The sequence below is a fragment of the Saccopteryx bilineata genome, chromosome 8 (assembly GCF_036850765.1).
Source record: "Saccopteryx bilineata isolate mSacBil1 chromosome 8, mSacBil1_pri_phased_curated, whole genome shotgun sequence".
Lineage (NCBI taxonomy): Eukaryota > Metazoa > Chordata > Mammalia > Chiroptera > Emballonuridae > Saccopteryx > Saccopteryx bilineata.
The window spans coordinates 42,511,914-42,524,028 of NC_089497.1; the positions used below are offsets into that span (position 1 = coordinate 42,511,914).

Genomic DNA, 12,115 nt, shown 5'->3' on the forward strand with positions numbered 1-12,115 from the left:
CCACACTGACACTAACTAAAAGAAAGTTGGTGTAATATACCAGTATTATACAAGATATTCCTTAATGCAAGATGCATTATTAGCAATAGAACATTTTATATTTCTAAAAGAATCATTCACTAAGAAAACAAATTTAAACTCTAAATTTGTATGCATCCAGTAACATCAGTTCAATAAAAAAAAATTACAGAATGAAAAGAACTGGATAAATCCACATTCTCTGTGGGAGGCTTTTCTACAGCTGATAAAATAAGCAGACTAAAAGTTTTTTTGTTTTTTGTTTGTTTTTAGTGAGAAAAAGAGGCAGACAGACAGACAGGTTCAAACAGACAGGAAGGGAGAGAGATGAGAAGCATCGACTCATAGTTGTAGTACCTTAGTTATTCATCGATTGCTTTCTCATATGTGCCTTGATGAGGGGAGGCTTCAATTGAGCCAGTGACCCCTTGCTCAAGCCAGCAACCTTGGGCTTAAGCCAGCAACCATGGGGTCATGTGTATGATCCCATGCTTAAGCTGGGGAACCTATGCTCAAGCCCAATAAGCCTGTACTCAAGCCAAGCCTGTACTCAAGCCATCAACCTCGGGGTTTCGAACCTGAGTCCTCAGCATCCCAGTCCAACACTGTATCCACTGCACCACCACCTGGTCAGACCAAACCAAAAGTTTTAAATCTATATATATATACAGTAACTAGCTAGAACAGGCATTGGCAAGCTATAGTTCACAGGCTGGCCACAAGCTTTTGTAAATAAAGTTTTATTAGGATACAGCCCTACTCCTTTGTTTGCAAATTTTCTATGGCTGCTTTCATGCTATAATGACAAAGCTGAATAGTTGAAACAGAGTAAAATAATTACTCTCTTGCCCTTTAAGAAAAGGTTTGCCAACTTCTGATATAAAAGAGAAAACATATGATTAACAAATTAAAATGAATTAATGTGTTTAGAGAACTGCATCCCAAAATGATAGCATGCTTAACCTTTTCATGTGCACGTGCAACATTTTCCAAAATTTCCATGTTCTAATGCATATATTGATAAATTTCTAAGGACTGAAATCCTTTATATGAAATTGAGATAGAAACCAACCACAAAATGACATATAAAAATCAATTAATTACTTCTAAATAACTTATGAGTCAAAGAAAAAATCTCAATGAAAATTAGAAGATATTTTGAACAAATGATAATGAAAATATGACATATTTAAATTTCCAGGATAGAATCTAAAGCACTGCTTGAAGAAAATATGTAGTTTCAAATGCATATGTCAGAAAAAAAGAATGGCTGAAAATCAGTGTGTCAAGTATCCATTTCGTGAAGTTGGAAAAAGAATTAAAACTAAAACTCAAAATAAAAGGAAGTAATAAAACAAGAGCACAAAAATGAAATAGAAAACAAATCCCCACTGGACAAAATGAACCAAACCACAAGTTAATTATTTGAAATAAGTAGTATTTTTACACCTTTTATATTATTATTGATTTTAATTTATTGTGTTTACATAGATTCAAGTGTCCCACCGTATACACCCCCCACCCCCATGTTCCCCTCAACATCCCCCTTCCCCCCTCCCCCCAATGCCCTGCCCCCTTCTCTCCAGGATTTGCTTTTCTGCTCTCTATAACACTGTTTTATTTATATATAATTTCACTAATCTCTTTCCCTTCTCTGATCCCATCCTCTCATCCCCTTTCCCTCTGTCCACTTTCCCTCTGGTCCCTTTGGTCCCTCCTCTGTCTCAATTCCGTTCCTCAGTTCACATTGTTCATTAGATTCCTCAAATGAGTGAGGTCATATGATATTTTTCTTTCTCTGCCTGGCTTATTTCACTTAGCATAATAGTTTCCAGTTCCATCCATGTTGTCGCAAAAGGTAAGATTTCCTTTTTTACAGTCACATAGTATTCCATTGTGAGTATGTACCACTGCTTTTTAATTCACTCGTCCACTGATAGACACTTGGGCTGTTTACAGATCTTGGCTATTGTAAACAATGCTGCCATAAACATGGGGGTGCATTTCTTCTTTTGAATCAGTGATTTGGTATTCTTAGGATATATTCCTAATAGTGGGACAGCTGGGTCAAATGGCAGTTAGATTTTTAATTTTTTGAGGAATCTCCATACTGTTTTCCACAGTGGCTGCACCCGTCTGCATTCCCACCAGCAGTGCAGGAGGGTTCCCTTTTCTCCACATCCTTGCCAGCACTTATTGTGTATTGTTTTGACTGGTGTGAGGTGATATCTCATTGTGGTTTTAATTTGCATTTCTCTAATGATTAGGGATGTTGAACATCTTTTCATCTGCCTATTGGCCATCTGTATGTCCTCTTTGGAGAACTGTCTATTCATTTCTTTTGCCCATTTTTGATTGGATTGTTTATCTTCCTGGTGTTGAGTTTTACAAGTTCTTTATAAATTCTGGTTATTAACCCCTTATCAGACGTATTGTCAAAAATGTTCTCCCATTGTGTGGTTTGTCTTTTTATTTTGTTCATATTGTCTTTAGCTTACACCTCTTTTTAAAAAAAATTAAAATTAGGCATAACACTTAAACAGATACTTCATCAAAGAAGCTATCTAAATGATCCAAAAACAATGTTACTAGGCTATCAGCAATACAAATTAAAACAATATGAGATTTCACTTCAACTACCAAATTGCTATAATTTGAGAAAACAGACAATGCAATTCAACCACTCCTAGTAATATACCCAACTCCTAGGTATGTGACTGTGATATTTATTTAACAGAATACTACACAACAATAAAAATGAAAAAATAATTGTTATACCTGGAAACATGAAAAAATTTCACAAACATGATGTTGAGGTAAAGAAGCCAGACAAAAGGAATCCATACTGTTTGATTTCTTTCTTTCTTTTCCTTTTTCTAACTTATTTTTTTTAGATGAGAGGAGAGGTGATAGTGAGGCAGACTCCCACATGCACCCCTACCAGGATCCACTCAGCAACCCCCTCCAGGCCAATGCTGGAATACCGAGCTATTTTTAGCACCTAAGGCTGATGCACTCCAACCAACCAAGCCATCCTCAGCACCTGGGGCCACACTTGAACCAATCACTCAAACCAATTGGCCACTGGCTGCAGGAAGGGGAGAGGAAAAGAAGGGAGAGAGAAGCCGATGGTCGCTTCTGTGCGCTGTGACCAGGAATCAAACCCAGGACATTCATACACTGGGCTGATGCTCTATCCACTGAACCTCTGGCCAGGGCCTGGTTGATTTCTTTTATGTGAAGTGTAAAAACAGGCAAAGCAATTCTGTAATTTAGAAGTCAGGAGAGTGGTATCTTTAGGAAGGAAAAAGGAAGTACATGGTTATGTTTGCCTAGTGAGAATTCATTCAGATATGTGCTTATGACTTATGCATTTTTCTATTTGTGTTATACTTCAATAATTTTTTATTAAAAATAAGAATATTTAAACATAGTATATACTACTTTTTTTCAGCTTATTTTCTGATCAGAATATTCTGTTCTATTATAAAATGTTTGAAGGCAATTTAGAAAGAAGTCTGTAGCCAACAGAGGTGCTAATAGGAATCAAATGTTTATCTTGGTCTTCTCTACACCCCCTGACAGTATATACCCAAAGAGACAGTTGGGCAGATGGATGAATGAATAGCCAGAAGGATAGAGAATTAGTCATAGCATTTTTTTCAAGTCCTCCCTTAATTTTGGCATAGAAAAAAATGACATGGTAATTCAAGAGCAAAGAACCACCTCCTACCCCTAAAAAAAGGCAGGAAAAGATTTTTCTGGTGGATAAGATCTACCCAGATCAATTAAATCAGAGTATCTAGGCAAAAGGCTTGAACATTAATATATATTTTCTTAAAGTCTCCTAGGTGATTCTGCTGTGCAGCTGTAAGTGAGCACTACTACCTTTAGGCAATTTCTAAATATTGTGCTTATACTGAATTGTTTTAATAATTAAATCTATATATGCTATTAAACAATATGAGAATTCATGGTTATACATTTGGAAGAGGTAACAGCATATTACTTGATCTGTTCCAACTTTCCGCCTTGCCTTTACTAATTAGTTTCTGTGACTTTGACCTGTCACTGTCATCTGATGGCAGGGTACTTAAATTCTAGGGTCAGTTTTCTTTGCAGTTATTAGACTCTTTGGAGAAGTGAATTCTGTGAAACTAAAGTCATAAGGTCACAACTCTGTGAAAGTGTTAATGAATGATATGCGTGCAGGTGTAACTGCAAATCTATTCGCTCACATTGTTTTCTGCTTCCACCTCTTGCAATGTGACTTGACCTCAGGAATCAGACGTTCATCAGAGTATTTCAAAACGCACGCATTAACTAGGGCTTTAAGGGAATAAGAAGCCTAAGAAGAGATGGTAACTGAGATAAGTATCTCCACCTCCCTGGCACTGGATTGTCCCATACAAGCCTTGCTGGTGACCCAGAAATCCAGAGGATGATGGTAAAAAGGGAAGAGCTGAGGATTGTAGTGAGATCTGGATTCTAGGTATTGAGAGAAATGCTGAAGAATTAACTCAAAATTTCTAACATTGCAGTTTCTGTTGTGTGTTTTGAGTGGAAGACTAGAAGGTATATGAAACACATTCTAGGACTTTTTTTTTTTAGACACACAAGTTTTTAAACTGTAAGAACTTTGGGAATCTAATCTACTCACCCCATTTTTACAGCTGAGCAAACTGATGTCCAAAGAAGTTAAGAACTTGTCCAAACTCACACAGCTAGAAAAGGCACAATCAACACTAGTTTCTAATTCTGACTCCCAGTTCTGAGCTCTTCCTGCTGTAACATAATGTTCCTACTTGCTGTTTAAAACTGTCCTCACAATTTTTATGTTGCCCTAAGTATGTTTTTGAAGTCCATAAAACATTTTTTTTTGTATTTTTCTGAAGTTGGAAATGGGGAGGCAGTCAGACAGACTCCCACATGCGCCCGACTGGATCCATCTGGCATGTCCACCAGGGGGCGATGCTCTGCCCATCTGGGACGTTGCTTTGTTGCAACCAGAGCCACTCTAGCGCCTGAGGCAGAGGCCATGGAGCCATCCTCAGCGCCCAGGCCAACTTTGCTCCAATGTGCAAAACATTTTATTTAAATCCAGCTTTAAGAATAAAATTCTGCCTTATAGCATTACTCCCTGACATCAATCTGTCCCCTACCCACCTCAACACACACATATGCACAGCTTAGCCATCATCCATTTCCCCAAACTCCAGGGTGCTGGTGTGTTGCTGAGTGTGAAGTTGCAGATGGAGGCCAGAGAAGCAGGCAGCACCTGACCAGGTGATGGGAGGAGTTTAGAAGGGGTGTTAACAAATTTAGGCAGTTGTCTAAATTGTGATAGTTGAATAGAGAATGGATTTGAAGAGTACAAGACTGGATGCAGAAAAACTAGAACACTGATGTTCAAGATAAATAAGCTCTGGAAAGATGAACTGAAGAATTTGGAAGTCAAATAGACAAAACTTGATTGGATGTGAAGAGTAAGTGGAATGAGAGAGCCGAAGACGACCTTCTAATTTGTAGACGGTGGCACCACTAAGGGAAAATGAGGATTCTGAGGAGGGAAGGAAGAGATGGTGAGTTCACTGTGGTACATGTGAAACTTGAAGTACAGATATCCAGCAGGGTATTGATAGACACCGCCATGATGCTCAAGAGAAAGGTCTGAGTTACAGAGAGCAGTCTGAGGAGAAGTGCTTCAGGAAGGCTCATCCACATAATGGCTGAGGCAGAGTTTTAGGACATAGGATGGGACAATAAGCAGAACCCAATCCTTGCTGTTTGAGATCTTGTATGAATCACTAGGGAGTTTATACTTTACCTTTTAAGTTATGGAAGCCACTAAAAGAGTTTGAGCAATAGAGTAACATGAACAGATATGATTTTAAAAATGATTTTGTGTCAATGTGGAAGATGAACTGGACAGAGAAAGGACAGAGGCAAATAGGACAATCAAAAGTTATTTGAATAGAGGAGAATAAAAATTATTAGAGCTTGAACAGATTATGGCAGTAACAAAGTTTTAAAGGGGAAAAAAGAGTCAAGTAATATATATGGGAATAATTTACAAATTTAACAAATATATATGGCAGAATAAAAAAATATAATCCTACCTGAGTACTTGCAACCTTCAACCCTGAAGATCTACATAGGGTCTGACCAGGCAGTGTCAGTGAATAGAGCATCGAACTGGGATGCAGCTGACCCAGGTTCGATACCCTGAGGTCGCCAGCTTGAGCGTGGGCTCATCTGGTTTGAGTGCGGGCTCACCAGCTTGAGTGCGCCGTCGCTGGCTTGAGTATAGGATCATACACATAACCGCATAGTCACTGGCTTGAGCCCAAAGGTCGCTGACTTGAAGCCCAAGGTCACTGGCTTGAGCCCAAGGTCGCTGTCTTGAGCAAAGGGTTACTTGCTCTGCTGTAGCTGCTTAGTCAAAGCAATTAATGAATAACTAAGGAGACTAAGGAGCCACAATAAAAAATTGATACTTCTCATCTCTCTCCCTTCCTGTATGTTTGTCCCTATCTGTCCCTCTCTTTGTCTCTCTCTCTGTCTCTGTCACACACAAAAAGAGTCTACATAGGGATCTTGAGTCTCTTTTGAGAGAGAATTCTGAGGAAGATAGCTTACCATGCTGTGAGAAATAGTTTTATTTGTTTTTGTTTTTTGAGTAAGTGGATGAGTGAAGAAGTTTTTAAACCATTTTGTTCTGTCATATAAACACTCTTTGGTATTTTGGGGTAGACTATGTAATGCTTTACATTACTTTTTAAATTTTTTTCTTGTTAAATGCTATGTTGGGCAAAGACAATGCTTCAGGTGGGAGCAGGTACATCCAGGTTACTTTCACACCACTAGAATCAATAAGACTTGGTGATCAATCAGATGGGAAGTAACCAAAATGGAGGAATCAAAGATGACTATAACAATGATGTCTAAAGTCTGGTGAGATTTACTGACAAAGAGACAAAGTGGGTCAGGATCAGAGAAATAATAGAACCTTGTATTTTGATCATATGGAGTTTGAGGTGCTGAGAGACAGTCAAGGGCAAGAGCCCAGCAGGCAATTAGTCTTCTGAGCCTGGAGCTCAGGAGATAAGCCTGGACATGGTTGGACATCAAGACTTGAGACTTACTAGCATTTTTGTGGTTTATGTGGCAACTGAATATATATATATATGATTTTTTTTATGTTGTTGAATATATATATGAAAATATATATGGCTAAGGAAAATAAGGAGATCAAAAACAGGACTGTGGATAACACTGTCATTCTGAGAAACAGGAACTATAGAAAGCTGAGTAGGCATAGCCAGAGAGGTGCCAGAAAACCCAGGACAGCAGGTGTCACAGAGCCCACGGCAGGAAAGAGTTTCAAGACAGTGTTAGGTGTCACAGGTAAAGTCACTGGACTTAGCAGTTAGAGAGGTGACTGTTAAAGGCAAATTTAGGGGAATGGTGAGAAAAGGATCCTAATATGTTTTAAGACAGAAAAGGACCCCAATAGCAGAGGGAAGAGGGAAGAATGAATGATAGGTGAGAGCAGTACACTCTTAGAAGAAGCTGGTTTGTAAAGGAGAGGGAAGATATAGAAGAAGGACATCAAAGGAGGGAAATACAAGGAAAAGGGGGGATATTTTTTCTGGGTGTTTTTGTTATTTATTTTTAAAATGGTTGAGACTAGAGTATATTTATAAGCCCAGGAGTAGAAAGGCAGATAAAATTTATAGGAGAGTTGGATTTTGTAGAAGCAAAGCCCCAGAGGGAGGAAGAAAAGGTAGGATATCCAATCCATACTTGGACTAAAGCAGTAGAGTGGAGGCTCACAAAGGACCCCAGCATTGGTGGAAGGGGCGAAGGGGGTTTATGACAGATGGCAGGAAGTAGATAACAGGAAATGATATTCTGAAATCCGTAGTGCAAGTGAACCATTGGGTATAAGTTCCTTCAACAACATAGTGGGGATATAGAATGCCTTCTCTGATCTGTGATAAGGGTTTGTTATCATCAAGTAGATCATATGCTGTGAATTCACCGTCCTCTCTGGTACTTACCTCAAAAACCACTTAGCTTTTGTCTTTGCCTCTCTTTGATTTACCCTTTCGTCCCACCCCCCTTTCCTTTCCTTCTGCTTTATTACTGTCTTGTCCATACCTCTCCTCTCTATCTTCCCCAGGAGCATCTCTCCTTCCTCGGTCTTGTCTGCACACCCATCTCTCCTGGCTCCCTTTGTTCCTTTTCTCTTCCCCTCTTCCTCAAACTAGCCAAAACAAGGAAACTAAGCCGGTTTACAGTTTTCTTATATTTCTTGAATAAACGTTTGTTTCCTGTGTTTAAAACAAATAGCATGAAGTTTTTATATTTCTTTCTATACAATTAAAGGCGCACATACGTCTTAATTGTCTTTGTTCTGTTAATGACCATGGTAAAATAAACCTTCCGTACCTCTGTCAGAGCTGATGAGAAGGAAGCGGAACTTTTCATGTGTAATAGACATGGTGTTTATTTGGCACACACTTGTGACTCCATGAGAAAAAGAGGACTTAAATGTGACAGTCTTAAAGAAAACAGTAGGTCTTAAATGTTTGGATGTGTTTTACTAGTAAAGAAAAAATAAATAACAGAGGGGAAAAAACTCAGAAAATTCATCCTGAGGTCCACACATCCCATTACAACTGAAATTCAAGTGATAGGGGAGAATAAAAAACAAATTTTCAGCCAAAGAAAACTGGTCGCTTCTGGAAATTTCATGCTATCTGTTGATAGCCAGAAAAATCAGCGTCCTTTTTGTTCCCCTGACCTGGCAATGAACAGAATTGTTGCCCTGGTAACAGCAGGTAACACTCCCCACTCTAAGAGGACGCTACCTAGCCACACCCAACCCTGGGTTCTCTGGCCGGCCGTGGCATCTCGGGAGCACACACCCAATTGGATTTGACACTGACTTTGGTTCTTTGAGTGCCCTCAGATCACAAGTTTTCAACCGTGCTTCAGCATCGTCAGCACTGACGATGATTTCTGTTGAGAGGGGATATGTAAAAATTGCATCCAGCCCTGGGTGGTTGGCTCAGTGGTAGAGTGTCAGCCCAGCATGTGCATGTCCCGGGTTCAGTTCTGGCCAGGGCACATAAGAAAAGCAACCATCTGCTTCTTCACCCCTCCCCCTGCCCCTTCTCTCTCTGCCTCTGTCTCTATCTATCTCTATCTCTCTTCGCTTCCCGCAGCCCTGGCTCAATTGGTTCCAGCGCATTGCCCTGAGGCACTGAGAATAGCTCCAGTGCCCCCCCCTTCAGGAGCTAAAATTAGCTTGTTTTGAGCATGGCCCCAGATGGGCAGAGCATCAGCCCCAGACAGGTTGCCGGGTGGATCCTGGCACATGTGGGAGTCTGTCTATCTCCCCTCCTCTCATTTGGAAAAGAAGAAAAAGAAATTGCATCCATTGCTAAATTCTGAGCCCAGTCTGCCAGCAGCCTAAATTATTGGTCTTTTAGAAATAGTGCTTATATTTTATGACTTTAAACAACACTTCCAATTATAAACTTCTTACTTAAAGGCTTTGATGTCCTTTTCTAAAGGGATCTTTATTTTTATTTTTATTTTTTTGTATTTTTCTGAAGTTGGAAACGGGGAGGCAGTCAGACTCCCACATGTGCCCAACCGGGATCCAACCGGCATGCCCACCAGGGGGCAATGCTCTGCCCATCTGGGGCGCCGCTCTGCTGCGACCAGAGCCATTCTAGCGCCTGAGGCAGAGGCCATGGAGCCATCCTCAGCGCCCAGGCCAACCTTGCTCCAATGGAGCCTTGGCTGCAGGAGGGGAAGAGAGAGACAGAGAGGAAGGAGAGGGAGAGGGATGGAGAAGCAGATGGGCGCTTCTCTTGTGTGCCCTGGCCAGGAATCAAACCCGGGACTCCTGCACGCCAGGCCGATGCTCTACCACTGTGCCAACCTGCCAGGGCCTCCAAAGGGATCTTTAATAAAATTTTTTAAAAGTATTTCATTTTTATAAAAGGAAAATTAGAAGTAGAGAGAAAGACTCTTTAGAGAGCACCAGGCTATAAATAAAGTTATGCCCCAGAAGTAGTTCAAGTTAAAATTCCAAGGAGTTCAGGTTCAGCTCCCCAGACATACAGGCCACATTGGAAGGGTGGGGGCATGCTATTCCCAGGTTTGAACATTGAGAGTGTGCGGTAGGTTTGTGTGAGTGATCACCATGGCTCCAGAAAGAATAAAAGGCCAAAGAATATCTTACAAAACTGTGAGAACCAAACTTGTCTTTGTGTTTTCCAGCCTCTTGGACTTTTCACATACGTTCATTCCAGACAGCACTGTATGCTACAAATGTATGTTCCCACCTGCTCCTCGGCCTCTCCTTTCCTCAGTGCTGGCTCATTGCCATCTTTCACAGAAGAAGGAAAGTAACTAATAAAACAATTCACAGTGAATTACTAACTGGAGAGAAAACAACTCCATAATATTCATTTGGTGTTATTTGCTGTTCACTTTTGTAGGCACTTTTGCCTTTGGATTCTCTTAAGATTTTATAGTCAATAGGAAAAGAGATCCTGAAGGCAATGCCTAAACCAAAGAGGACAAAATCTTGGAGGTAAATTTCAGCGGGTGTGGCAGACAATTGGAGAAGTGCTTGAGGACAGGAGGAGCACATTCCTATCCCTAGGGACCCTCCCATGGTCACCACATTTTTTTAAATGATCTTTTGCCATGGATACCTCAATATTATTTTGAAGTGTTATCTTCTTTGTCCAAAAGGACGTCACGCCCTGGCCGGTTGGCTCAGCGGTAGAGCGTCGGCCTAGCGTGCGGAGGACCCGGGTTCGATTCCCGGCCAGGGCACATAGGAGAAGCGCCCATTTGCTTCTCCACCCCTCCGCCGCGCTTTCCTCTCTGTCTCTCTCTTACCCTCCCGCAGCCAAGGCTCCATTGGAGCAAAGATGGCCCGGGCGCTGGGCATGGCTCTGTGGCCTCTGCCTCAGGCGCTAGAGTGGCTCTGGTCGCAATATGGCGACGCCCAGGATGGGCAGAGCACCCCCCCCTGGGGGGCAGAGCACCGCCCCTGGTGGGCGTGCCGGGTGGATCCCGGTGGGGCGCATGCGGGAGTCTGTCTGACTGTCTCTCCTTGTTTCCAGCTTCAGAAAAATGAAAAAAAAAAAAAAAAAAAACCAAAAGGACGTCAAATCTTCTTTTCCTCTCCCAGTCCATTTCTGACAACTAAACCCTGTGATTGACTATAAAATTTTAAGATAATTCAAAGACCCAAGTGTCTACAAAAGTAAACTAAGTAGTTAGTTGTATAGGTATGACTTCATGGGCATTTAAAGACATAAAATTGACTCCCTCCCTAATTCAGTCATTCTTGAGAGTTGAAACCACCAAATTTCCATGCAGTTTACTTTGTAAGTTTGATGAGAACAGACCTCCCTTCACAAAGAATAAGACTTTCTTTGAGCCTGACCAGGCAGTGGCGCAGTGGATAGAGCGTCAGACTGGGACGTGGAAAACCCAGGTCCGAAGTCCCGAGGTCATAGGCTTGAGCACAGACTCACCAGCTTGAGCACAGGGCCGCTGGCTTGAGTGTGGGATTATAGACATGACTCCATGGTCGCTGGCTTGAGCCCAAGGTCACTGGCTTGAGCAAGGGGTCACTCACTCTGCTATAGCTGCTCCCCCCTTCCCCCAGTCAAGGCACATATGAGAAAGCAATCAATGGACTACAGTACTAAGGAGACTAAGGAGCCACAACACAGAATTGATGCTTCTCATTCTTCTCCCTTCCTGCCCGTCTGTCCCTATCTGTCTGTCTCTCTCTCTCTCTGTCATACACACAAAAACAGACTTTCCTTGCATCTAGTTTAAGATGGTTTTCTTTTAAAGAAATAATTTTTACTTGCTAACTTATTGTTTTTCCCTCACTTTCCCCTCTTCCACTTACTATTCTCAGGACAAATGTTGCCATTCACTTCACTGCCAGCCCCTCTCAACCTCAGGTAAGTGAAGGTTGTCAAGGTTATAATTCTACTATTAGTGTTACTCAAAGAAACTATGGTAACAGGTAAAGTCTGCATGTGCT

General features: G+C 41.2%; 1 protein-coding gene across 4 annotated transcripts in view; it reads left to right on the top strand.

Annotated features, from left to right (window-relative positions):
- Positions 1-12,115, top strand: part of SIDT1 (SID1 transmembrane family member 1) — a 103,857-nt gene that overhangs the window by 35,420 nt on the left and 56,322 nt on the right. For all 4 annotated transcript variants that reach the window (XM_066241299.1, XM_066241300.1, XM_066241301.1 and 1 more), the window contains exon 4: positions 11,987-12,032. In XM_066241299.1, the coding sequence (XP_066097396.1) occupies positions 11,987-12,032 (46 nt within the window). The remainder of the gene's footprint in view (positions 1-11,986; positions 12,033-12,115) is intronic.